This window comes from Arvicanthis niloticus, chromosome 5, assembly GCF_011762505.2.
Source record: "Arvicanthis niloticus isolate mArvNil1 chromosome 5, mArvNil1.pat.X, whole genome shotgun sequence".
NCBI lineage: Eukaryota > Metazoa > Chordata > Mammalia > Rodentia > Muridae > Arvicanthis > Arvicanthis niloticus.
The window spans coordinates 54,910,667-54,937,704 of NC_047662.1; the positions used below are offsets into that span (position 1 = coordinate 54,910,667).

The window sequence follows — 27,038 nt, forward strand, 5'->3', positions numbered from 1 at the left end:
TAACATTTGCAACAAAAATATATTATCATATCTCAAAATGAGAATAGCACTTCTCAATATGGACAAATAATATGTCCACCTCATAAAAAACAAAGCCCAGAAATCATATAAAGGTAACTCTATACACTAGCTGATTCTAAAATTAATCTTTAAATTTTACATATTAAGTTTGCCAAGCAGAAAACATTCTAGTAATTGTATTTCTTCCTTTTTTGTTGCTGTAATAAAATACCCAGGCTCTCCAAAGCATTGACTAAAAGAAGAAAAAGATTTGTTTTGCCTTGTACTACCAGGGAATAGAGTTTGTCATGATGGTGAAGGTACTGCATAGTGACTATGAGGTTCACCCACCAGGTATTCAGAAAACATTTCATCTGCATATAGGAAGCAGAGAGAAAACAGGAAGTGGGGTCACCAAGACTACCTCAGCATCCAGAGAGACTTACCTCTTCTAGCAAGGCTCCACTTCCTATAGATCTTTGAAAACACCACCAGCAAGTGGAGGAAAATTCTCAAATACATAAGCCAGTAAGGAACATTTATTCAAACCACCATAGGAATTTTCTTAGGTCTTATCAAAAGCATATTTCATTAATTAAATCCTTCTTTAAATGATACTATTGTTGGCAATATCTGTCAGAAATTTTGTTACTAATTTTTTTGTATCAGCTTTTCAGAATTAATATTTGAAAATGTCATATCCAAATCATTTCAGGAAGGTGGCTTAAAATTGGCATTAAATTAGTTCACAGGGCCAGAGAGGTGGGTCAGAGGATAAAGATACTTACCTCACAAACCTGGTAGTAGGAGCTCAGTCTCTGAACTCACAGATAGGCAGAAGATTATAACTGACTCTACAAAGTTTCCTATGACCTCAACAGGTACTTTGTGCTTTATATTCTCTTGAACACACCATACACACACACACACACACACACACACACACACACACACACCACACACTTTAAATCAGGTTTGCTAAGAATAGCAGATTTAACAAACAATATTTTCAAAGAAATGCAGAAATGAGGTGGCAGAGTGTTGTTGATTTAGAAACTCTGGGGAGGAGGGTTATTTTCGCCCATACGTCTTGGAAATCATGCCGAGTTTACAAAACCTAATCTACTATAATTATCCCTAGGACTACCAAGATAGGAAAACAACAATATTTTCTGAGGTTACACAAATGGCCTCAATGTGCTTGTTAACTCATGTTCCTTTAAAGAACGTTCCTCACTGCATCATCTGCAAGGGTAATTAACTGATGATTGTGGCGATGTTGTAGCACTGCCGGCCCAGGGCCACATTATCTTGGGCTAGCTTTAGAACCCTTAATAGACACTAATACTCTACCTTTGGAATGGGGTGGTGCTGTGAGGGGGTGTTGGCAGAAATGGAGGCATGCCAGGGGATTGGAAAAAGTGTGAAGGGACAGGGCAGGAAGCAGCACTATGCTGTCATATTGTGGGTTGGGCCCTATGCTAACAGGAAGGAGTGGCTAAGACCTTTGCTCAGAGAGGGAGGGGTGGGGTGTCTGTGCCTCTAAATCCCAGGGCCTCAGAAGGAAATGGAGGGGCGTGGCTGGGAGCGGGCGGGGGGCGGGGTGGAATAAATTTAGCTGAGAGCCCTGCAAGGATAAGATCCCTGAGCCTCAGTTCAAACCCTAATTCCCCTAAAAAATTCAATCAAGTGCTCAAACGCCAGCCATGCTTGCAGCCGCGGGCTCTCTGGCAGCTGCTTTCTGGGCAGCTCTCCATCTCCGGACTCTGCTGCTGGCTGCTGTCACCTTCCTGTTCCTGGCTGACTACCTCAAAAGCCGGCGCCCCAAAAACTACCCGCCAGGGCCGCCGCGCTTGCCCTTCGTGGGCAACTTGTTTCAGATGGACTTTACGCAGTCGCACCTGGCGGTTCAACAGGTAGGAAAGGGAGAAGGTGCCTGGATTTGCCCTGACCTAATCCTGAGCTGCTGGGACTTCCAGGAACAGAGGCAGTCGTGGGCAGGGATCTCTGGCTCAAGTTTGCAATCGCTAACCACAGGCCTAAGAGTTAGCTTCTAACATTTGTTTTAAGAAATAGACTGAAGGAATGGCCAACCAATAACTGGCCCAACATGAGGCCCACCCAAGGGCAAGCACCAATCCCTGACACGATGATACTCTGTTATGCTTTCAGACAGGAACCTTGCATAATTTTCATCTGTGAGGACGTGCCCAGCAGCTGACTGAAACAGATACAGAAGCACACAGTAAACATTAAATTGAGCTCCAGAGTCTCTTGGAAGAGTTGGGGGGAGGGGGAGGAAGGATTGAGGGCCCCTTAGGGGATGGAAACTCCACAGGAAAACCAACAAATTCAACTAACATGGACTCTTAGGAGCTCTGAGATGGAACCACCAACCAAAAAGTATAATTGAGCTGGACTTAGCGTGACACTTAGCAGATGTGCAGCTCCATCTTAGTGTGGGTGGGTCCCTCAACAATTGGAACGGGGCGGGGGGGGGGGCATCTTTAAAGCTGTTGCCTGTCTGTGGATCCCATTCCCCTAACTGGGCTGCCTTGTGGCTCCCTCAGCTAGAGAGAAGTCTAGCCCTCCAGAGACTTAATGTCTCAGAATCCTGGGCTACTCAGTTGGGGCCTCTACCTTCTCAGAGGAAAAGGGTTGAGGGGCATAGGAAAGGAACTGTGTAAGTCGGGAACCCTGGAGGAGGGGGAGGCAGTAGTTGGGATGGAAAGTGAATAAATAAATTAATTAATAGGTGAAAAGAAATAAACATTTCCATTTTCAAATAAATGGAAAATTTCTTATTCTTGTATGATGTGTTTCCATCGTGGTCAGAGAAAACACTGTATAATATGCCAAGCTCTGGTTGATGACATAATAATAAATCATGATAAAGACAGATAATGCCCTGCTACTTTAAGAAATGTACATAAAGCTAAACACAATGACTCGGCTTAGTTGGTTAGAGTGCCTCTCCAGTTTAAAAAGGAGGAAAAAAAAAGGAGTATGTGCATATGGTCTACTCTTCTTGACTGGGGTTTTCTATAGATGTCATCGTTCTCTTACTGAGACTTATTTTTTTTTTTTCTACATCTTTGCTGACTGCTTATTCATTCATTTAGAGGAGGCCGAATCAGAAGGAAACTTCTTAGCTTTGCCCCACCTCAGAATACCTTTTCCCTCCTTGCCCATACTGTCTTTTCCCGGATTGCAGACTTGAGGTTGACAATCTGCTAGTATCTCATTTCTTGCTGACAAAAGAAGGGTGGGGATTCTCTCTCAGGCTTCTTGAGAAATCCTCTTCATAACAGTTCAGCTGTGGAAGTCACAAACAGGCTCAGCCCAGGGGAGACACACAAGTAGAACAAGTGACATGTTGGGTACCCATGAGCGCCATCACTGCAGTCCCTCATAGGGTTCATGTGGATTCCATCTTTATGGTATTTGACTACAGGGTATAGAAGCAGAAAGATAAAGAGATCTCTGGCCTGCAGATCCTAACTTTCCTTGGCTTTGGGCAAAAGAGAGTAACATTTGATGGGAGTTCTGCTTGTAGCAAAGGCTATCATTAATTGCAAGAATAAAATGACATGTTTTTATTCGATCTTTTCTGGGTTAAAATATTGGATCTTTTATGTCTTGCTATAAAGTCATGTGTGACCACAGAGGTTGAGTGTCTTGTATCACAGGAATAGTTCATAGTGAAACTGAAGCTGGGAAGATCCTCTCAGTCCAGCAATATTTTTCATCCCTTTAGTTTGTATTTTCTATGGGTTTGCAAATTGATATCTGAGAGCAAACAAATAAAATTAAATGATATAATTTAGGCATAATTACATTTTAGTTCTAGCTATTAGGAAATAATCCCAGAAGCTATTCCATGGCCTTCCCTTTGTGTTTTGTGATTCCCTTTATTTAGATTCCATGAGAGGCACACGTGGAGTCTTGTTAGCAATCATCTGCCAGCTTTCCATTTTCCACTGTGTAAACTGGCTGAGGGAAGGTGTAGCATGAATTTTCTGGATTGTTTAGGGAAATAATGACAAAACAAGGTTTGAACACTGCATGAATTGACACAACACTTACGGTCTACCTATATTCTAAGTAGAAGAAAATAGCATATAATAACATACTTGAAATAGGTATTCACAGACACATTCACTCTATAGACACTAAATAAATGCTTAGGATGACAGGAAAACACAAGATAGTCTAATGATTCATCTCATAAAATGATTCATATGGATTCTGGTAATCAATTCTACTACCATATGAAATCCAGATGAATGGGCGGCTCTGTACCTAGCCTTTGATAAAATGATCAAAGTATCATTTGTGCTGTACTTAGAAAAAAGGTTTAACAGATATCTACTGGAGCAAAGGGATAAACGATTTTCATACAATTAAAATGACATCATTTTAAAAAAAGGATGGGGACAGCGAAGAAGCTAGCTCTTTGTTGTGCATGTGAAAACTGCTTCCTCCAGCTCATAGTTTCTTAGCTTTCTCTAGAGTAGTTCACAGAATTATTACAAAACACTATTTAAATAAGAGATATGTTATCAGACTGAGGTAAGCATGCAATTCACAAGTTAGAAATTAGCATGTACCTCTAGCTAGCTGTAACAATAGGACCCTAATGTACAATGGTACCAAGAACACCTTATAGGGTCCTTGTAAGTATAAAATTCCTTAATAAATTCCATGTCACTCTCAAGATGTTTAACATGAGTTGGTGGTCATCTTATTCTCTTTCTTTTCCTTTTATTCATCTTTAAAAGCAGAGCAGACTCCGGACTCCCAAGAATACAGTTACATGTTCACACATCCATCAGGATTTTTGTACCTGAATCCTGAATGAGCCTGTCAGCCCTGTCTCTGGACTCTGCCCCTCCATCTTTTTGTTGCTTTTATTACCATATCCCTCCTCTAAACCAGTCAAATGTTTAAATAGCCACAGTTATTTTGCTATTCCTTTTGTTATCATGTTTATTTATGTAAACAAACCATCAATAGAAGTTTTATTTACTGTGAATTTTATACTTGTAGGCCAGAGAGGTAGCTCAGTGGATAAGGGCACCTGCTGCCAAACTTGGTCATCTGAATTCACTCACCTGGACCCACATGGTGAAAACGGACTCCTGAAAATTGTTCTCTTACTTTCACACATGCAATACACACACACACACAACACACACACACACACACACACACACACACACACACACACACACACACGATAGGATTCTGAGCTGGTCCACAGGACTCTCCTTGCAGCAGAGGCCCAAGTGCATAGTCCGGAGCTGCAGAGAGAACAAGTCATAGCTGAACAGGCTTTTAGAAAGTTCCTCTTGCCCTGTACAGAGTATTGTTTGAAAGGAGTGCCGCTGAAACTGTAACCAAAGATGGCATTATGCTTCCAGAAAAGTCCCAAGGCAAAGTTTTCCAAGAAATGATAGTGGCTGTGGTAGCAGGCCCAAAAGAAAAGGGTGAAGAGATTCAACCAGTCAGTGTGAAAGTTGGAGACAAAGTCCCAGAATATGAAGGCACCAAAGTAGTTGTAGAAGACAAGGATTATGTCTTATTTAGAGATGGTGACATTCTTGGAAAGTATGTGGACTGAAATCACTGTTGAAGTGCTGTCACATGAAGCTGACCATTCTGCGGATGTTCTGAACTATTTCATCACATAAATAATTTCCATGCCTCTCTTTTATAATAAAAGAATGATTGTTAAAAAAATAAAAGACAGATGGATAGATAGATTGATTGTTGGACAGACAGACAGATGGACAGACAGACAGACAGATGTAGAGTTTTTTTCTTATTCAGTGCTTCCTATAGCAGACTTGTACAGAACTACATTGGTCTCTAGCAAGTGACATTTACTGTGTTCTCTGCCTTCACTAGACTGAGAATGCTTCAGTTGGTGAATCTGCTTATTTATTGAAATTTGTGTCTTAAAGCCTACTTTACACTGTAAAGGCTACACTGTAGATATACCTTCCACTCCTATTGGTTCTTGCTAGTGAATTTGTTTAGGATGAATTCCATTCCTGAAGTGAATTTGAGTTAAGTACAGTAGCAGAGAAAAAAATCAAAAACATTTTCACAAACCAAGTTTAATCCTTTCTCAGGAAAATAAGAACCTATCAGTATGATTCCCATTAGCTACACACATGACTGCCATCCCTGGACACAGATATATGAGCCTGCTCACCTCTAACTACTGAAATATTTTTTAGTTTGTGAAGAAGTACGGGAATGTTATCAGTTTGGATTTCGGAATCATGTCTTCAGTGATTATAAGCAGCCTACCTTTAATCAAAGAAGCCTTTTCTCACCTGGATGAAAACTTTATAAATCGCCCTACATTTCCTCTACAAAGACATATCTTTAGTGGAAATGGTAAGTCTTCCGTGTGTTTTAAGTTATGTGTTGTAATTTTTATGATACATAAAGGCACATACATGCCTTATTTATCCAACAGGCCCATAAACTATCCCTTCATGAAATGTTATCTTTAATGGAAGCTGGATGCCACATTTCTTAAATGACAGTGCCCATCAGATGATATACACTGGGACCCAAAGACTATGCAAAACCACCTGTTTGCAAAACTACCTCTAGACGCTTTGATTTGAAGGACCCATAGCACCCAGTCACCACCAGCACAATGTGCTATCACTTTCATTTCACTACTCCAGGCTTCTACCTAAAGAAAATTGATTTAAGTCAGTATCCCCCTCTTCTACATCTTGCTTAGAGATGCTCATACTCTACTATTGAAATTATGGGGACCTCTAGGCTCCTAGCCAATGTTATAACTTATTAGTATCATCATCAATTAAGTCATAAGTCGAAAACAAAACTGGAAATCTATGAATCTAACAAACATTAGCATTTTAGATGCTAATTGCTCTTTGAAATAATTTATTAATTAATTCTACATCAATTCAATCTGTTGTCTCCTATGAGAAGCACAGTGCTAGACATATGTCTTAAGTTTACTATTGCTGCAGAGGGTGAGCCTGTGCCCTCTGCTCTCTCTCTCCCGGTTCGAATCCCGCTTTCCCCGTGTGACTCTGCCCGAGTTTAATGGGGAAAAAAAAAAAAAAAAGGTTACTATTGCTAGGATGAAATACTGTGACCAAAAACCTTTAGAGGTAAGTGCTTATTTGGATTACAATTCCATACCATTGTTCAGCATCAATGGAAGTTAGGATGGAAACTCAAGACAAGAAATTGGAGGCAGGAGTTAATACAGAGGCTGTGGGGAAATACTGCTTACTGGCTTGCTCCTCATGGCTTGTTCAGCTTGGTTTGTTATAGAACCTGGGACTACTACCCCAAAGTTGACATTATTCACATTGCCTGGACCCTGCTATACCAAATGCAAATTAAGACAATGCCCTACAGGCTTGCCCACAGCCCTATCTTATGGGGGCATTTTTCTCAACTGTGGCTCCCTCCTCTCCAATCAATTTAGCTTGTGTTAAGTTGACACAAAACCAGGCAGCACAGTATAAGTAATTAACAGGGAGTATAATAGATCTTAAAATGTTCTGTATTATCTCTATTGGATGAAGAAGAAAATCAAGTAAATACATTAATAAAAATGTGTAGTTTTGTAAGTAAACAAGTATTACAGAAGAGGGCTTTTATTAGAGATGTCTAAGGATTTTGGAAAACCTGAGTAGCAGCTGGGAAAGCTTTTGAATGCTTTTGAACTGAGGAGATCTTAGGATATCGTGTCGAGAATGGAGGAAAGATATTAGCATTGTAGATATGAAGGGTAGAAGCTTGCACATTCTAGTAGCAAAACCAGACTGTGGATTAGACTGGGATAATAGCATTGAAGCCATATAGCCACAAATCCATGCATGCCTGATGAAAGCCAACATAATGCTATGTTCTACAGACCAGGAAAATAGGGTGCTGAAAGAACCCCACCATGAGTTTGGTGGCTCACCTTAATTGTCAACTGCATTTGGAAGCAAATACAATCCAAGCAGATGGACACACAAAAAAAATGAGGAATTTTGTTTTATTGAATGAGGTGGGACGATGCACCCTAAATCTGAATCATTTCAGATTCTGGAACTATAAGGACTCACCTTTAATCTGGCTGGGCCATACCTTCTGATTGCAGACCACATAAAAGAACATAGAAAAAAGGAAGCTTTTGTCTCTCTTCTGCTTGTTCTCACTCTCACTTGCAAGTTCAACTATCCTGAAGCTAAGGAATTCCTTCACTGATATTATAACCTACTTCTTTAGGATCCCAATGATAGTGAAGACTAGCTGAGACATCTAGCCTCATAGACTGAACAATCATAGCATTATTGGCTTTGAATCAGGAGGCGGTGATCTTTAGACTAGCCTGTAAGCCACTCTAATAAATCCCCCTTTAATATATCTAGATTCATTTTATCAATTCTAGTCCTTTAGAGCTCTGGATTACAACTTCCTTGGAGGTGGAATAACTCTTTCACAGAGATCACTTAAGCCAATCAAAAGTATCAAATATTTACATTATGATTCATAATAGTAGCAAAATTATAGTTATAAAGTAGCAATGAAATAATTTTATGGTTGTGGGCCACCACAACATGTGTAACTGTATTAAAGAGTTACAACATTAGGAAGGTTGGAGACCACTGCTTTAGAGAACCCCAACTAATACAGATTATAGTACCAAGAGTGGTTCCTGGCATTTAGCTTAAAATAGATAACTTATAACAATAATATAATATTATTATAACATAACAATAATATAATAATATAACAATACTTATATTGTTGTGGGGTCCGCTTAGATCCAACACAACTCATATGCCAGGTCAGTGCAGATGACAAAAATTTATTGTAATTAAACCACCACTGACTAATTGGGACTACAAAATAGACTCAGGAGCTGAACTACATCCCCAAGCCCCATTCCCAACCCAATGTTACTGAGCTTTTAAGCTTAAAAACCACAAACATCTATGCCAAGTACAGATACATTGTTCCACAAATCAGGATTTAGGGATAAAGGACTTCCTTAGAAGCATGTCTTTCTGGTACACTTATTCTATTCCCATTGCTTGGATTATTCAACTGTGGCATAGACTAGCCTATCATTTACGTCCCTATTTGCCAACCAGGAAGACAGTTATCCAGGTAAGGCTTGGAAACTTAAACTTCATTTGACCCCTATTCAAAATAGAAGTTTGGTTTTTTCTTACAACATATGTACCAAACAAAAACATGGATACATTCAACACATGTGTAGATGTGTTGGTTCTGGGGAGACTTAAAATTGACTACCTTGATAGCTACCTTGTAACCGTGTTACCATGAAAATTTTACTTTATCCTTGTATCTCACTTTTCCATCCATTGGAATGAGTGTGGCATGTTTTGGTAATAAGCCTTTAAATTTTCTAAGAGTGTTAAATTAATGAATATATTAGAAGTACTTACTAAACTGTGCGATGTTGCAAGCCACTGGGAGATGCTAGCCATTATGTTCCTTGCTTTATGATATTTTCTCTAGACAGCTGTCAGGCCCCTTATTGGCCCTTCTTCTTTATATTGTACAGGTATCCATACAGTTCATGAGATAATTTTAGAACAAAACCACAATGCCATAATGCTGAATCTCTTCTTTCCAGGATTGATCTTCTCCAATGGTCAGACATGGAAGGAACAAAGGAGGTTTGCCCTGATGACACTGAGGAACTTTGGACTAGGAAAGAAGAGCTTAGAGCAGCGAATACAGGAGGAGGCCCACTACCTTGTGGAAGCCATAGGGGAGGAGGGAGGTGAGAATTTCACAGGGCAACTGCAGGGGATTGTGGTCCTTTCATGCTTTGGACAGATTCCTACTAAGTGTCTAAGTGCTTCTCTTGGGCCCTGAGTTATGCTTGGCTGAGGATTAAACAGTGAATATCTAGACATGCCCCTTCCCCAGGAGTTCTGTAGCTAAGCATATAAATTGGTCATTAAACAAATTGCTGAACTTGAAGCCTGGTTGTCGGTCTGACTTTTCAGGCATTCCAGAGTCCTTGGTGCATATCAGACCCATTGTAGTATGCTCTGGCCATACCTTCTTACATGGTTCTCTATGGATGTTTTTCTGTCATATGGAATTAACAAACCAGTATCTGTGAAAAATGCATCTCTTTCTTTATTCACATCCAGGACAGCCTTTTAATCCTCACTTCAAGATCAACAATGCAGTTTCCAATATCATTTGCTCCATCACCTTTGGGGAAAGGTTTGAGTACCATGACAGTCAGTTTCAGGAGCTACTGAAGTTACTAGATGATGCCATGTACTTGGGTACCTCCATAATGATCCATGTAAGCATTCTGGCTTCTTTTCTTTTAAGAGAAAACTGAACCTGTGCTGATTTAAGTACAGATAGGTTCTTTCTTCTTATTTCTAGAACATTTTGAAACTAAAATATGTCTTCAAGTTGAGTTTGATACGAATTTATCTTATCTAAATCTACCTGTTGATTCGGAAGTTTTAGATAAGAAAACTTACTGTACAAAATGTTTTTGGTATTGTAATGAATTACCAGCATTTACATGCTATCCATTTATGTACAAATGCCACTCTTTTTTTAAGAATGAAAATATTATTGTTGATTTGCCTTTATCTCTCCCAGGCTACCCATTCATAGCTCTCATGCATACTCCAAGTTTTCTTCCTGGCTGTCCAGTTGTATGCCACCCTTTTTAGCCCTTTGTCATTGTTCATTGATTTTTCTTCAATGATTAGACATTTGGTTTGTTTCTCAGTTAAGGTTGTTATTAATAGCACTGCTATAGGAGTACTTTAAATGTTCTTGTGGCCAAATACACTAATCTTTCTTGTATTTCTTTTAGAGATAAAACATAAGTTACTATTAAAAACTGGTTACATCCACTATTTACATGCCTATCCCTTAAAATATTGTAATACACATGCCTATTCCTTAAAATTGTCAATATTGTAATACCATATCATGTAGCCCTTTGAAATTCAATTTTTATTCCCATGTCAGTAGGATCTATGTTCCTATGTTTATCCCTATATAAAATTTCCTCTTAGAATTGCCTTAGCTGTCTCTCAAATGGTCTAGTGGGCTAAGCTTTCATTATTATTTGATTCTAGAAGCTTGGCATCTCCCTTTTTTTTCAATGAGTCATTGTCTATTCAAGATTGTATTTGTCAGTCTCTATGGTTTTTTTTTAGCTTCTGTAGTATTTCTTGCTATTGGATTTTAGTTCTATTACACTATTATCTATTTGTATATAACAGATTGTTTTATTCTTTTGTATTTGGTAAGGCTTGGGACTTTATTTTACAGAAAGTCCCATATGTTACTAAAAACAAAGAATTTTCTGATTCATTTGGATAGAATACTCTTCAGATATCCACTATGTTCATGTGAACTATGGTACAGATTATCTCTGAGTTTCTATTCCGCGCCCCCTCCGAGTCCCCTTCGCCCGCAAAAGAGACACGTGAGGCAGTGTTCAGGTAGTTACTACAACGAGGCTTTATTCTTGTATCAGCAGAAGCGGAAGACCCCAAGCCCGGGAAAGGCACTGCTTATGTACCCTAGAGTGGTGTGTTCACTTCTGATTGGCTGTTCACTCATCACCCCATATTACGCCCCGGGATGGGCAGTGGCTTGGTGCACTTTTGCCTTTTGCACCTGCCCAGTTAGTTGTTTACTTGTGGTAGCACCGGCTGCCCGTGCCATCTTGTAATGGCGAATGTTGTCACTGCTCACCGTGGCTCCCAACAAGTTTCTTCTTAGTACAGTTTCTCTGTTGATTTTATACAGGATAACCCATACAGGCTTGGAATATAGTGCTGACAATCACCCATAATTATTGTATGAGAATCTATCTGAACTTCATGTTCATTATTGTTTCTTTTATGAAACCCAGAGTCCCAAATTTTGGTGCATATATATTTGCAATTTTTCTGAGATGTTGTTTCTTTTGTGTATATGTAATGGCCTTCTTTATCTCCTCTAGCTAGTTTTGATTTAACATCAGAATAGGTAATACAACTTGTTTTCAGTTTCTGTTTGCTTCATAGATGTTTTCCTTCTTTGACTTTCAGTCTGTGGGTATCTTTTCAGGAATGTGTGTTTCTTCAAGGTATCACTATGTTGAATCTAATTTTCTATCTAGTAAATCAGTCAGTCTATATCTATTTATTGTTGAGCTTAGAACATTTACATTTAAAGTTATTAAGGAGATGGGTTATGGTAATTTTGTCACTTTTCATTTTTTTTCCTGGTTGTTTAGATTATTTAGTTTTTACTCTCTCTTGATTAATTAAAGAATTTGCTTGTCTACTGTGTTAGACATGACGAATTCCCTTCTAGTTCTCCTTTATTCAACTGTTCTCATAAAATGTATTCTTTCCTGTGCTCTCAAGAGTGAAACTTGTCTTTCTTCCTCTGTGTATAGGACTCTTTTAAGTATCTTCTTCCACACTGTCTTGGTGGTCATCACTTGACTTAGTCCTTATCTTTCATAACTTGTCCACTATTCCTCATCAGTTTTAAAACAGACATTTGCTGAATGTGCAACACATGATTGGTCATTATTTACTTTCTCAGTTTGAAAAATATCATCCCCAGCTCTTCAGGCTTTGAGCGCTGCTGATCTGGAATCTGATGTTAGGCTCCTGTTTCAGTTTTTGTATGTCCATTGGATTATTTCTTTTAGAACTTAATTTTTTAAATATAATTCTCTCTCTCTCTCTCTCTCTCTCTCTCTCTCTCTCTCTGTGTGTGTGTGTGTGTGTGTGTGTGTGTGTGTGTGTGTGTGTGTGTATGTGTGTGTTTGTACATGATAGTAAGCAGAAACTCAAAAGACACCTTTGAGAATCAATTCTATTTTTTTAGTTGTGGGATCTAATGCTTAAATGTGGGTTGTCAGGCTTGTGCCTCTTATACTTGAGTGTCTTGTTGTTTCTTTGACTTAGTGAAACTTTTTGCTATAATTTCATTGAATTTGTCATCTATCCCTTTCCTTTTTAGCTCAGCTTGTGAAATAAAATCATGCATATTTCTGGATGTGGTCTCTTGATCATATCACAGTTCTAATACATTTTGGCCTTAGTCATTATTTACGTGTTTCATTACACTGTTGGAATGTAGTGTTTCCACCGCAGTGTTCTCTCTTCCAGATCTTCTTTTGGGTGGAGACTGTTGCTAGGGTTTTCTATTGTGGCTTTGGGTTTTGTTTGCTTGTTTGTTTCGTAACATTTATTTTTTAACTCTAGTTTTAAATTCCCAACGTTTCTATTTGTTTGTGGCTTTTTTAAAAATAAAATCTCAATTTCATTGCTGTGTTTTCACCTATTCTGTCTGTTTTCATCTTTATTGCTACCTCTCTCTTTCTTTTCTCTGTAGCTTCCATGCTGCTAACTTTCAGCTCTGGAGCCCACAGACTCCAGACTCTGGGACACCGCTGCCTGTTTCTGTCCCCTTTCTGTCTCTGATCATTTTGATCAGAAAACTCTTGGCACTTCACCCAATAGTTAACATGTTTCTGGGTGCTTGAGTTAAGTTATGATTTCAGAGGCACCATCTTGTCTTTTTTTTTTTCTTTTTTTTTCATTTTTTTTTGTTTGTTTTCATTTGTGCATCTAGTGGTTGGAGTATCTCATCTGGACTCTTTGAAATGGCCTTTTTATTGAGCAGCCTGGTTATAAAAGCTAGTGTCACTTTGTGAGTAGAAACAAACTGTCCTAGCAGTGATATTAAACTCTACAGATATAAAATCAATGATACTTCTCTAACATGTCACTGTTGAAATGATAATCTAAAGGCTGCTTTGCAATTCTTTCTGAAGATAAATTTATTTAAAGTAAGTGTGGAAACAGTAAGAAAAATAAAGGAAAAAGACCAGGAAAGGACAAAAAAAAGAAAAGAGAAGGTTCACAAACGAGGGAATGAACAGAAGTGTTATGAGGGAGAATAGAAAAGTACAAAAGATTTTTAAAAGGTGGGGGAGGCATCAGAAATATTTCTCAGTAGTGAAAAGTTTCAAAACTTAGACAAATGTAAGAAAAAACAAGAAAATTATTTTAAATATAGTTAATATTTAATTATATTTAAAAACAAACAAGTCAGAAATACAAGGGGAAGGCAAAAGATATAAAAAATAATTTATGGAAGAAGAATGTTATTGTCTCCAAATTGAAAAGCAACACTTGATAAATAGCATTATTTAAGTCCATGAAGGGGGCAAAAACTAAAAATGTAATTTAAAAATATGCTGTCCACTTAAAAATTCTGCAAATGAAAAGAACGAAAAAGGAGAGACGAAAAAGGAAGAGAAGTAATAAAGGTAAAGCGACTGACTTCTGAGTCGTCAAAAACTGTTAAGTGCGCTGCAAAGGAGATGAGCCTCTGACTCCTGGCTTGACTTTGGCTTTTGCTGTCGCCAAGTTTGTGCCTCAGCGAGCATCTCACATCTTCAGATTAGGCTTCACCGCATCTTTTTTCCTTTCGTGGGTAACAGGGACCTCTGCTGGCCAAATTTAGCTTTGCGTTTGTTTTTTTTTTTTTTTTTTTTTTGAATCAGGGCAAGACTTCCTAGATTAAGTCTCCTGGTGCCACTCTCAGGTGGTGGTGTATCCCAAATATGTTGAGAGTGTGGGAAGCAACCTGACTTCACACATTCAAGATGCTCTGAGTACTGAGCACCACTCTGTAGGAATGCCCCTCTAGGTCATGTACATCCCAGACATGCCAGAGTTTCTGGGTTCTATAGCAATAAACAACACAAGTTCCATAATTTGACCCAGCCCATGGCCTCAGACTCAGAATTATCAAACTCCATGGTAAATTTAAGTTGATAAGGTCAATCTGTAGCCACTGCATGTGGAACTTTTCCCCTTGTGTGCTTCCCAGCCTTATCTCACTTTCTGCCACCTTCATCCTTTGGCCCCTCAGTATCTTTGATGACACTTAGGATCAAAATTAAGACAACTACTGAATGCTGTGCTGAACTGACGCAGATATAGTGTGTATCCTAAGTGGGAAACAGTTGGACCAGTGGGAAATGGTCAGAGGCTGGCGTGATTTGCATGGAAGTGTTGAAATGCCCCACAGTGAGTGTGCAGGAAAGCAGCAGGCTAGCTGTTCCCACAGTTCCACCGTAGAAGATGAAGAGGGAAAGTCAAGACTGTCTTGAAGCATAGAAAGTGACTTTATGATTGCCTTCTTCTCCCTAATTAGCTCTACAACATCTTCCCATGGATATTAAAACATCTGCCAGGACAACACCAAACATTGTTGGCTACCTGGAGAAAACTGAAATCATATATTGCTGATATAATTGACAATCACCGCAAAGACTGGAACCCTGATGAGCCAAGAGACTTCATTGATGCTTTTCTCAATGAAATGGCAAAGGTGGGAAGATGTCACCTGTGTCTTTTTAATGAAAGAGTGATCTACAATAGCTTCCAATTGATCCAGCAGCAGGCAACCACAATGGTTGGATTTTACCATACCACACATTTATTCATTCTCTCATATTTCTAGGTAGTCCCTGTCTTTCTGTCTGCCAGGGAAGCTACTTTGGGAGGCAATAGAAACTTCATTGCCTCATGTCTTCCATTCCTAAGGGACACTGATGCTTGGTCCTGAGGCTCAGTGTTCTAAATTCAATGCCAAGATTGCGACATCTCTTTGCTTTCTGATCCATTTACATCTTATTTCTCTGGTACTAACCCTGAAGGTCTCTTATAAGGATAACCTTTCCCCCCTGAAATTAATCAGATCTATAGGTAACAGGTAACCTGCAACTTCTATCCTTTTTCTTTTTCCCATATCTGAAGGAGATGTACACAAAATAAAAACAGCAGTTAAATTTCAGAACTTTATTTTGTTATGAGTTGGTACAAGGCTGACTACCTTTCCCAATCCAAATGCCCACCGTAACAGACAACAGCTAAGTAAGTGGTAAGAGTTTGACTTTTATATCTAGGTGAGGAATTTATCAATTCATGGTCTCCATGTCATCACTAGTCAATAATAGATGAAGGCAAGAAGACACTGGATGAACATATTAGTTAAGTTTGCATCTCTGTGACAACAACATATGGTAGCAAAATAAGTAAATCAAAACTGTACTCTGGCTGGGATTCAGAAGATTTTTCATCTAAAGTGGCAAATGGCAAAGGAGCTAAGTTTCGGGGCTGAAGGGTGTGGGGTAGGCATTCACAGAACAGCGGATCAGGAAGCGGAAACAAGAAAGAGACCATGGGTTTGGTGTAACTGTCAGAGTTACCCTCCTTCCACATGGGCACCTAGTTCTTTCAGCAATACATTATATTCTTTCCAAGAACTTTCCAAATACTTTCAATGCAAGGAACCAAGTATTTAATCCTAACTTTAATTAATTAATTAATTAAGCCTGTGGAGGAACATCTTGAATTTAAGACATACTGTAAAATGTAAGTCCTTGACCTTGACCCCAGTAGGCTTCTGGCTGATAATATATATATATTAACAAAGAAGATAGATATATAGATATAGATATAGATATAGATATATAGATATAGATATAGATATAGATATATAACAAAGAAGATATATATATATATCTTCTTTGTTATTTTATTTTCCTGGCATAATATTAATAGAAGCCATATTTTATGTCCAGGGGAGGAGGCAAATCATTTACCATGTGAAGTATGGGTATGAGACCATCAGCATTGAGAGCATATTAACAAATTGATTTTTCCAGAGGAAGTGATTAAAAGCAGTGTTGTTTCATAAAGAACAATTGATGGAATCAGTAATGTTTTAACTTTGCAAGATGATGCAGATTGAAGAATAAATGAACAGAGAAATTTTATTTTAATCTTTCTGTTATAAACAAAGTCACCTGTTAAACATTGGCTTTGAGCCTGTTCTATTTCACAGAAATGATAATGGTGTGTTAATATGTGCGTGTTATTCTTATCATACAGACTGACATATAGACATAGTCAAGGATACAAAATGAGTGCCCTAGGCCATACAGATATTGAGTGATATGGCAGACACTGGAAGCCAAGTAAGCTTTTTTATTACATTGTCTTCCCACTATACAAAATCTTTTCCAAAAGTTTAATGATAAGAATGGTTGCTTTGATTTTCATTCTGCCATGTGCTTCCAGGACTATAGGATCAAAGGAATCATTATTCTGAATGACTTAATCCAGTTCATTCCTCAGGGTGAGGACCAGTGTTCTGATACAATCACAAGTCCTCTAAGTCAACAAACACACACTGTCTTTTCCAGTACCCAGACAAGACTACTACAAGTTTCAATGAAGAAAACCTCATGTGCAGCACTCTGGACCTCTTCCTTGCCGGAACAGAGACAACATCCACAATACTGCGCTGGGCTCTGCTCTACATGGCCCTCTACCCAGAAGTGCAAGGTGAGCATGTGCTGACCATCTCTAACCAAAGCAGAATGGGGCCAGAAGAAATGGGGTGTAGTGGAGTGAGTGGGGAGCAGTGAAACAACGTTTGGGAGGGGGCACATCTTGCACATGTTCTGTTAGGACTATGATTTTTCCATAAAAAAATCATAGTGCAGATATCACATCCTGTACCTTCAAGAACATTGGAGGTTAGGAAAAAAGACAGAAGTTAATTTACATTGTGGTAGGTTCCAGTAAGAATGACATTACCACACAACATTCCTCCACACCTGCCTCCCTTTTTAGCAAATCATTCCCATTTTGGGTACTGTCCTTCTTTATTCTGGTAGCTGATATCTTATGATACACACCTTTCTGCCAGTCTAGGGATCTGCCTGTCTCTGTCTCACAAGTGGCAGGATACCAAGCAAGTACAGACTGCCACACTTTACTTTGTTCTGTGATTCCAACTCATGTTCTCATGTTTTCAGGGCAACCAAATTACTAAGTCACACACATTTTAATACATATATCATATGTATGTATGTATGTATGTATGTATGTATGTATGTATACTGTGTGTATACTATATACATATGAGCTACTATTTTAAATGCCTTTCTTCCTTAAGGTACATTTTTAGAAAGCTTAAAGCCTATTCAGTTATGATTCTGGTTTGCCTTCTAAAACAAACATTCTTTTAGATATTTTAGCAATTGTTTATTGCTAAAAGCTTTTAAAATATATTTATTTATTTTGTGCATATGTGTGTGCAAATTTGCATACTCTCTTTACACATGTACATATGTAAATCCAAAAACGAACTTCTGGAAGTTGGTTTTTCCTACCATGTAGATTCCTGAGCTCAATCACATATCATTATGTTTAGGTATATGTTGTAAGCCATCTTTCCATATGGTATATTAATTGATATAAATTTAATTCATGTTCACTGTGTAGTACTGATAGTAGTCAACAGATGGAAGCATTCAGGATACTTATGGACTATGAGTAAAGTTTAGTACAGAAGTTCAGCCCTAAAGAAAAACATTGTGATACGTGCATAAATACGGGGGACAACATTTCTGTATATTCAGCTATATAAATTCTCTAGAATGCTGAAATCTGTGGACACAGAAGGAGGAATACACGAGAGATAATCCAAGAATTATGGAAACATAGAATTTACTTTGCAAGATGAAATGTTCCTTCAATTACTTTTATAGCAATATATATTTAATATTATTTCACTGTATACTTAAAAGTGATAAGAAATATGATTAGTGGACCATATCATTAATCAAAATGAGACTGAGGCAAGCAAGTTAAAGACTCAAAATAACTATGGACATATAATTCCCTTATCTCTAAATCACCATAGTTCTTCTAATCTGATTTATGTTACATAAAGGTTTTACCAATTAATTTTTATATGCATAGTAGTGCCAATGTTAGATATTTATATCCCTCTCTCAGGAGAAAGATCCAGGCTGGACTATGTGAACTTCCTAGATTTCCAAATCCTTTTCACCTATGGCTGTGTTGAGCTCAGGTGAGGACCAACAGACTCTCCAGTGGCTCTCATGAGGACTGCTTTGCACCTATAGGAAGGAATCTGGGAAAGGAACCAGACATTGTCTCTATAAGCCTTGTTCCAAGAGTAAAACATCACATCTATTTTTTTTTTACTTGCAAAACTCAGTTACATTTCCCCTTCCCACATTCCTTCTTATAGAACCTGGGAAGTGACATTTTTAGCTAAACGACCAGGTACTGCTATGAGCTTAGCCATGGAGATCCTGATTATTCAGTTCAGGATATATGAAAATTCAAGGTTACGCTGTGGACTTGAAGAAGGTTATAGAATTTGCAGTTTTCTAAACAAGGCTCTTTAAGAGGTAGAGAACTTTTATTTCTCCACAACCAGGAAGATGGGTGAAATAAAAGCAAGGAACTTTGGAAGACAATTTTTATATCTTTAGAAGAAAGCATTAAAATTTAAAACTTAATAGAGTCTCCCATATTCTTGAAGCAAAAGTACAGGCTGAAATTGACAGAGTGATTGGCCAGGAGAAGTATCCCAGCCTGGCTGACAGAGACTTGATGCCTTACACCAATGCTGTCGTCCATGAAATTCAGAGAATGAGCAACACTGTCCCTCTGAATGTTCCAAGGGAAGTAGCAGTTGATACTACACTGGCTGGATTCCACCTGCCAAAGGTAAGTAGGCTCTGGCAGGGGAGTTTGATATGTGTGTCTATTTCATACATTGTCTTGAGTCTTTGAAACTTTCCCTAGGGAACCACGGTTATGACCAATTTGACTGCACTGCATATGGACCCTAAAGAATGGGCCACACCAGACACCTTCAATCCAGAGCACTTTTTGGAGAATGGACAGTTTAAGAAGAGAGAATCGTTTCTGCCATTCTCAATGGGTGAGTTGTGATATACCAGAGAGACTTCAGAGCTCCATCTCATCCCTTCCCTCTCTCCTGGCATCCTTTCAGATAAGTCTGCCCAGTATAACTTCATTTTGCTGTTGGTTTCAGCCCAGCATGCCCACCCATACACTGTCAATCCTTATTTGCTTCTGAGAAAGATTTCAACTTCCCTTGTTCTGTTTTCTACAACAGTGACAACAGAGACCCAATTCCTGCCCCTTAGTAACCAAGAAAGCTAGATACCTGCCATTGTGTTATGTAGACATTTTGAGTGCCACAAGTTCTTTTTAACTGATGCCTCCTTACAGGAAAGAGAGATGAGTATTAATGGGTTTTAATTTATTAAATAGTTTTAACTGGCATTTGCTTAAGTGAATTTGCATCTGTCCTATGAACACTCCCAAATAGGTCTTATTTTTTTAAGCTGAAATCCTTTTTGTCAAATTAGTTTGTTTCCCTGCTTCACAAGCATGGGAAACAAACTAACTAATTTGACAAAAAGGATTTTGTCTTGCTCCCTTGTGTTTTCCACCAGGCAAGTTATTATACTATTAGATTGTGAATCAATAACCAAATATTCTAGTATATTATAAACATTGACATACATATGCTGCATATATGTCTTTTCAAGTAATTTTGCAAGTTATTAATTCCATAAATATGTTCTAAGCATATATTATCTGCTGGACATCCAACCTGAGAACATGAAAGTACCAGGAGAGAAGATGAGGCAGAGGTGCTCCTTGACCACGTGTCCCACTGCGGCCTTTCCAGACACAGACACAGACCTAGCCAGATGTGCTGCAGCTGGAGCTATGTCCACCTAATGTTCTCACACTGAAGGCTATGTTTCCTAACACTGCCTCCCGAAGGTGACTGAATGCTGCACAAAAGCCACACTGGAAAGCTTGACAAGGTCAACAAGCTTGCTTGATTATTGGGAGCAATGTCATATCTCATGACACTGAGGGTCAAGAAGGGAGAATTCTCATGTTGCCCTCTTTCCAGTCTAGATCCAGAGCCAATGTTTCTCAGTGCTCAGCTGCCCTGGATGTGTCTGACCAGACTGGTTCTGACTTCTTTGTCTTTTCACCTGGGCTTGTCTGTCCCTCTTTGTTCACACTCCCTTTAACAGGAAAGCTGATACGACACAGAGCCTCTATCTAGTCTTCCTGTTTATGAAAAAAGGGAAGTTTTTAATTATAGTACAAAATCTCAGCTACATAGTTCACTCATACTAACTATTCTAAGTTAATGAATCAGATCCATGGCATATGAAAAGTCTATGAAAATGTTAACCTTACATTCCAAATACATGCTTTGTGTGATAATTCCTGGAGCTATGGTGAGAAGAATGTGAGAAGATCCCCACAGGGAGATATTCCTCCTGTCCATTGCTGCCCATGTACATGCTTTCTCTTCACCTATAGTGTAAAATCATCTTGTCAGTTTAAACTATCCTCCCATCTGCACCAGTGTTGGGCCTTGGATGAGGTAACTCCATTTAACCTGCCACCTTCAGTCACACAGGTAGAGGGCGTGATTAACAAGTCTCCACCTACAGAGATTTAAATATTAATGAATTATCTAAAGGCCAGGGGCATAGCAAATTAAGTTATTCCCTCCCCCTCTTCCCCCTCCCTATAAAAGGCCAGGTGAGCCTGGCTTTTGGGGAAAGCGCATACCATCTATACCCACTCAACATGCCATGAACAATAAAGCTTTGGAAAACTGGACTCCACATGTCACCTGGTCTCACCGCCAGATTCCCAGCTTTTGGAATCCTGGAACCTTGTCAATGCAGCCGCTGGCCTGAATGTGGGACTCTCCGCAGCAGTGTGGGATGCCCGCCGCCAGAGCCCGCCGCGGGACTCCCTCCCCCCCTCGAGATTTTTTTTTCCCCACACACCAGTTGTAAACAAAAGTGGCAACATACAGAGACTCATTGATACTATTCTTACTAAGAATGTTATTACTTACCACATGCCCAAAGAATTGACAGAACAGTGGCCAAGGCTTATATTTTTACTAGTAGTTTAGTTCTCTTTGTATTCCACCCAAATTATAACTTACCATCACACTTATGGGTACATTCATGTTAAATTCACCAAGGTCATATCTTATGTATCAGTTAGCATCTTGTTGTATAACAAGCAGTCACAGACTGTATTAGTAAGAACCTGTTACTGCTAACAGGTTCCCACATGAGATCCGTGGCTTAGATAATCTTGAGTCTCTTGCTTTATCTCTTATCCTGGATATTCTATGGTTGTGATAAAGATCTCTAGAGACGTCATGGAAGCACAGAGGCCTGATGAGTCCAAGCTAGGATCTGTAACTCCATGACTGTACTCTCTGTTTATTTGGCTTACTTCATGACCAGTTCTTTTCTACTAAATTCTACATATGATTATTCCATAGGAAAAAAAACAGGACTTCTGGAAAATGACAAAATTCAGTTCTGGAGAAGGGAAACCTAAATATGAGTCTAGAACACAGTTATCCAAAATTCAGAAAATACCTGTGTGAATGGCCAATTTAGAATTATTCTGGGCACTAAAACAAGTACTGGTTAGCAGTGGGTTGTAATGCTTACTGATATTCATGAATGGTTAAATATAGAGGGGTGAGCAGCATTAGAATGTCCACACAGGGCCCGAAGAGAGATCTCAGTGGTTAAGAGCATTGGCTGCTCTTCCAGAGGACCTAGGTTCGATTCCTACCTAGTGTCCACATGGCGGCTCACCACCATCTATAATCTCAGTCTCAAGGCCTCAGTGGGCCTTGCACACATGTGGTGCAAAGACATATATGCAGACAAAACACCCCCACACACAAAATAAAAATTAAAATTTTTGTTAAAAAATGGCAATGTATATGAAAATGTGATAGAATTTTTAATGTCACAATTTAGCAACCAGATGCAAATTTTGGAAGTGAAATACCAATGGAGTCTTGCAGGTGAACAGTCTCAAAATATTTTCTTATAAAAATTTCAAAGCTGTTTAAGGAAAAACATGGCAGACACTACCATCGTCAAATATTCCCCAACAAAATCTCAAAACCAGTTGCCACCAGATAGGTTAAGTGAGAACACAGTGTAACCTAAGTGGCATCCTCCTAACAGGGCAGATGCTCATGGCCCTTGTGTGCCCATTAGGAAGATAGGAGATACATAGAAAAAAAAAAAAAAACACCTCTTATAATCTTTAAGGAAACAACAACTTGAAAGTTATGCAAAGAGTAAGGAATCAGACTGTGTCTGGAGGAGCAAAGAGAGAGGACAGATAAGCCTAACATGTGACTTCAAGGGTATCATGTCACCGCTGGCAAGTCTAGTGGGATCTGTTAACTATCCTATTGTTAAACTCCCTATGTTTAAAAACAATGTGTAACCAGAATCCTAAGCTAGAAAATGATCTGGAGCATGAGGTAGTCCCACCAAAGTTTTCTCTGGAAATTAAACAAAACCTAATAAAGACAGAGAGACAGACAGATGGTTAATTTTACGTGTCCTCTGATAATGCAGGGAAGGAGAGCTATGTGACATGTCTTCAGGCTTGTGGACGTGAATGCTGAGATGATATCAGAATGGGAAGAAGCACGAATAGTCAAACAACCTAGGTCTTTGTCACACTGAATCTGACTGATCATAATCTCAGTTCTGGTCACAGAGAACTAAGTTCTTAGTGTTCAGAACGCAGCCATTTCTAGGGCCAGAAGCAATCTGCATTTGGTACTGAGCAAATTTCTACTGCTCATGGAGGCAGTGAGTGGCAATCACCACTTTCTTTGCAGGATGGAGATCTCTCGGAGCAGAGATTCTAGAAGGAAAGCTAAGCAGTTTGTCCTCTATGAGAGGACAGCACCTGCTGAGGGGACAGAATTACCAATCAAGTCATTGATGCTCCTGGATGCTGTAAGGGAATAACAGAAGACTTCTGGGTCCCAATCCAGAACTCTGTAGGAGGATTGCTGCTTCTTGTCAATTTGATAACCATACCTTATCTTGGCATCTTCATACCATATCTGTTATCTTGGCATCTTCATTGAAAGGGATGATGGCCAGGTTTAGATGTGCACTTATTAAATGATAGGCATGCCTGTCTGTAGAGTTAAGCAGGAAGCTGACTCTATGTTTAGGACAGAAGACAGATACAAAATGAATGCAGAAACGCCAAGCATTATTCTGTTTCTAATTGCCAGGCATAAATGTACAGACTCAATTAACAAACTAGAACCTTTGCAAGAGCAGCCTCTATGTCCCTGACTTTCTTGTTAGGAACCCATCTCTGACACTTGCTTATATTTTGGAATCTTATTTAATCCTCTTATATTTGCTCTGTTTTATTTTACATATGTAGGTATAAGTCTGTGTATGTATATACAGTGCCTATGGAGGCCAAAAGTGGCCATTGAATCTCTTAGACCCAGAGGAGCAGGTGTCTGTGAGCATCCTGATGTAGGTGCTGAAATTTGAACTCTAGTCCTCTGATAGTGTAGTAAATAACCTTAATCATTAGCTATCTCTTCCTTGTGAGGGTTATATAGCATTCCATGATTTTGCTGTGAAGCCATTGTGTGGTGTATCATTTATGTTTCTTAAATGAATTTGAAAAGCCTTGAGACTATTCACCCATTCACTCAGCCAGCTCAGGCCTCTCACTTCTATTGTCCCACAAGAAGACATTTGATCTATGATTCTGAAGTTCCATATTCAGTGGAACATTCTACATTCAGTCACTGTGAGACATAAATAAAGAGCTAGACATATGGCACAGGGTCCATTCAGGATTTGCAGGAGGAAACACAAAACACCAGTCCCTGCAGATGCCAAGGCTAGCTGAGAAAGTATCCTATCTTCTGTTTTCTTTCCTGCAGGAAAGCGAGCTTGCCTTGGAGAACAATTGGCCAGGTCTGAGCTCTTTATTTTCTTCACTGCCCTTGTGCAAAAATTTACCTTCAAGCCGCCAGCCAATGAGAAGCTGAGTCTGAAGTTCAGATTAGGCATGACCATTTCCCCAGTCAGCTACCGCATCTGCGCCGTCCCTAGACTGTGACGTTGGAGAAGGAAAGAACAGGAAGAACTGAAGAATGCACTGAGCCACTGAGCCCATATATGAAAGGCAAGAATGAAGGTGACTGGGAAAGTTGGAAGGAATTAGGCTGAGGTCAGTGGATCTGTAGTCTGGACTGCTGAGACCTCCAACTCGGTTGTGGGTAAATCACTTACATGCTCAATGATCAATCTTTCATCTACAACTGCAATGAGAATGGTGGTTCCTTCTGTGAAAAGTTCTTTTAAACACAAAATGGTAGTATACCAACAGCATGGAAATCATTGTCATATCATAAAATTATACCTTCAATTTGCTTCCTGCCTACTTCATAAATGTGCACTTGCTTCTAGATGTTAGGTTGGTTCTTCTGGGAGTGGTGTAGAGATCTTTCCTGTGGAAGCCTGCTGAGCACAGAACTTCTGATAAACAACTGTCTGGAAGGCTGTGGTATGAGGTGATTTTCCTGGCCATAATCAGAGTCTCCAAAACTAAAGAGCTCACAAGGCGCTTTTTAAAATTAAAGGGGTTCATTCCCAAGATGAGAGCAAAGGTTACTTGTGCAAAAAGCATGCTTCTGTACACAAAGTAAAAAGACATTTCTTGGTATGATTCTAATATACTCATGTGCCCCCTATAGTACCAGCTCACTCCAATAAATTTATAGGATAGATTTCTTCCCACAATCCAGAATAAGTCATTTATCACTTACTGATTCACGAGTGGTAACAGAAAGCCTCATTTATAGTTCCATCTGATGGAATGAATAAAATTCAGAACTGAGAAATCTTTCTACCCTAGGACTCCATAAGGAGACAAGACAAGGTGGTTCTAGTTTCAGTCTGTCTGCAACATGGCATTACTTGAAACATCAATGTTTATTCATCCCTATTAGGGCACAACGGACCACACAAAGTCACCTTGGTGAGCCAGGAATTCTATTGGGACTATGAAAAGAATATAGATGATTCAAAGTCATTGGAACCAAAAGGTTCCCTGCTTAATTTACATGGAGCTGTACCACTGAAGAGTCTCTTCTCCGTTCCCAATCCCAACAACTGTCTACTGTTTGAGTATCATGATAAATGGGGCTGGAGAGCCTTCTCACTTCCCTGAGGCAACATCAATAGCTCTCTCAAGGGTTATCATTGCTGTGATGAAACACCATGACCCTTTGGAGTATGAACCTTTGACTGCTTAGTTACCAGAAGTGAAACCATTTTAGGAAGGATTAGGAAGTGTGACTTTGATGAAGTAACTATGGCCTTATTTAGAGGAAATGTGTCACTAGGGGTAGGTTTTTGAAACCTCAAAGCCAGGTCTAGTGTTTGTATCTCTCTCTGCCTGTGGATCAGGAGGCTAACCTCTCAGACAGTCCTCTAGCACCATGTGTTTTGGCCTGCCACCACACTTTCCCCCATGATGATAATAGACTAACTCTCCAAAACCATAAGAAAAGCCTCAATTAGTCTTCATAGCAAGAAAACTCTAAGACAAGGAAGAAATACCCTAAGATTGTGTTCCAAATCATATTCTATGGAAGGAAGCCAAGGCAGGAACTGACACTGGGCAGGTAGAGCCGAGAGCTGATGAAAAGGCTCTGGAGCATTGTGGGTTACTAGCTTGCTCCTCATGACTTGCTCAGCCAGCTTCTTTGTGAACCCAGAACCATCAGCACTGGGGTAATACCACCCAGAAAAGGATGGGCCCTCCATTATAAATTACTAATTAAGGAAAGGCTTACCTTGCCTACAGCCTTATCTTATGGAGACATTTTCTCAATTTTGATTCCCTTCTCTCAGATGATTCTAGCTTGTATCGTTGACATAAAAGCCAACAAACATATTGAACAATAAACACAATTAACAATGCTCACTGTTTTATATATATATGTATGTGTATATATATGCATATATCTATGTATTTACTGTTTGTGTATATATGTTACTGTTTTATATATGTGTATATATACATATATGTGTATATATGTAAATACATACATATATGTATGTATATTTGTGTGTATGCACAAAAGTTCCTATGTGACACTTCATATGTGAGGAGATCAGAGGAAACCTGGTAGCAGTTGTCCTCTACATACACAATTTG

At 39.1% G+C, this 27,038-nt stretch overlaps 1 protein-coding gene and 1 pseudogene across 2 annotated transcripts; both read left to right on the plus strand.

The window, feature by feature from the left end:
- Positions 1–1,603: 1,603 nt before the first annotated feature.
- On the plus strand, positions 1,604–25,246 carry LOC117709291 (cytochrome P450 2J4-like). 2 transcript variants are annotated; one of them, XM_034503578.2, is made up of 9 exons: positions 1,606–1,916; positions 6,246–6,408; positions 9,659–9,808; positions 10,188–10,348; positions 15,247–15,423; positions 17,303–17,444; positions 19,462–19,649; positions 19,728–19,866; positions 24,754–25,246. In XM_034503578.2, exons 1-9 carry the CDS (start codon positions 1,707–1,709, stop codon positions 24,930–24,932), a joined length of 1,509 nt encoding a protein of 502 aa, XP_034359469.1. In that variant the 5' UTR covers positions 1,606–1,706; the 3' UTR covers positions 24,933–25,246. The 2 variants fall into 2 exon arrangements, with proteins under 2 accessions (XP_034359470.1, XP_034359469.1); XM_034503579.2 differs by lacking the exon at positions 19,728–19,866 and having other exon boundaries at positions 1,604–1,916.
- Positions 4,233–5,623, plus strand: LOC117708354 (10 kDa heat shock protein, mitochondrial pseudogene; annotated as a pseudogene).
- Positions 25,247–27,038: the final 1,792 nt, after the last annotated feature.

Excerpts from the sequence above, each read along its gene's own strand:
- LOC117709291 (XM_034503578.2), top strand. The coding sequence starts at position 1,707 with ATGCTTGCAGCCGCGGGCTCTCTGGCAGCTGCTTTCTGGGCAGCTCTC. Across the intron at positions 1,917-6,245 it reads CGCACCTGGCGGTTCAACAG|TTTGTGAAGAAGTACGGGAA; the intron begins GTAGGAAAGGGA and ends AATATTTTTTAG. Across the intron at positions 19,867-24,753 it reads GTTTCTGCCATTCTCAATGG|GAAAGCGAGCTTGCCTTGGA; the intron begins GTGAGTTGTGAT and ends TCTTTCCTGCAG.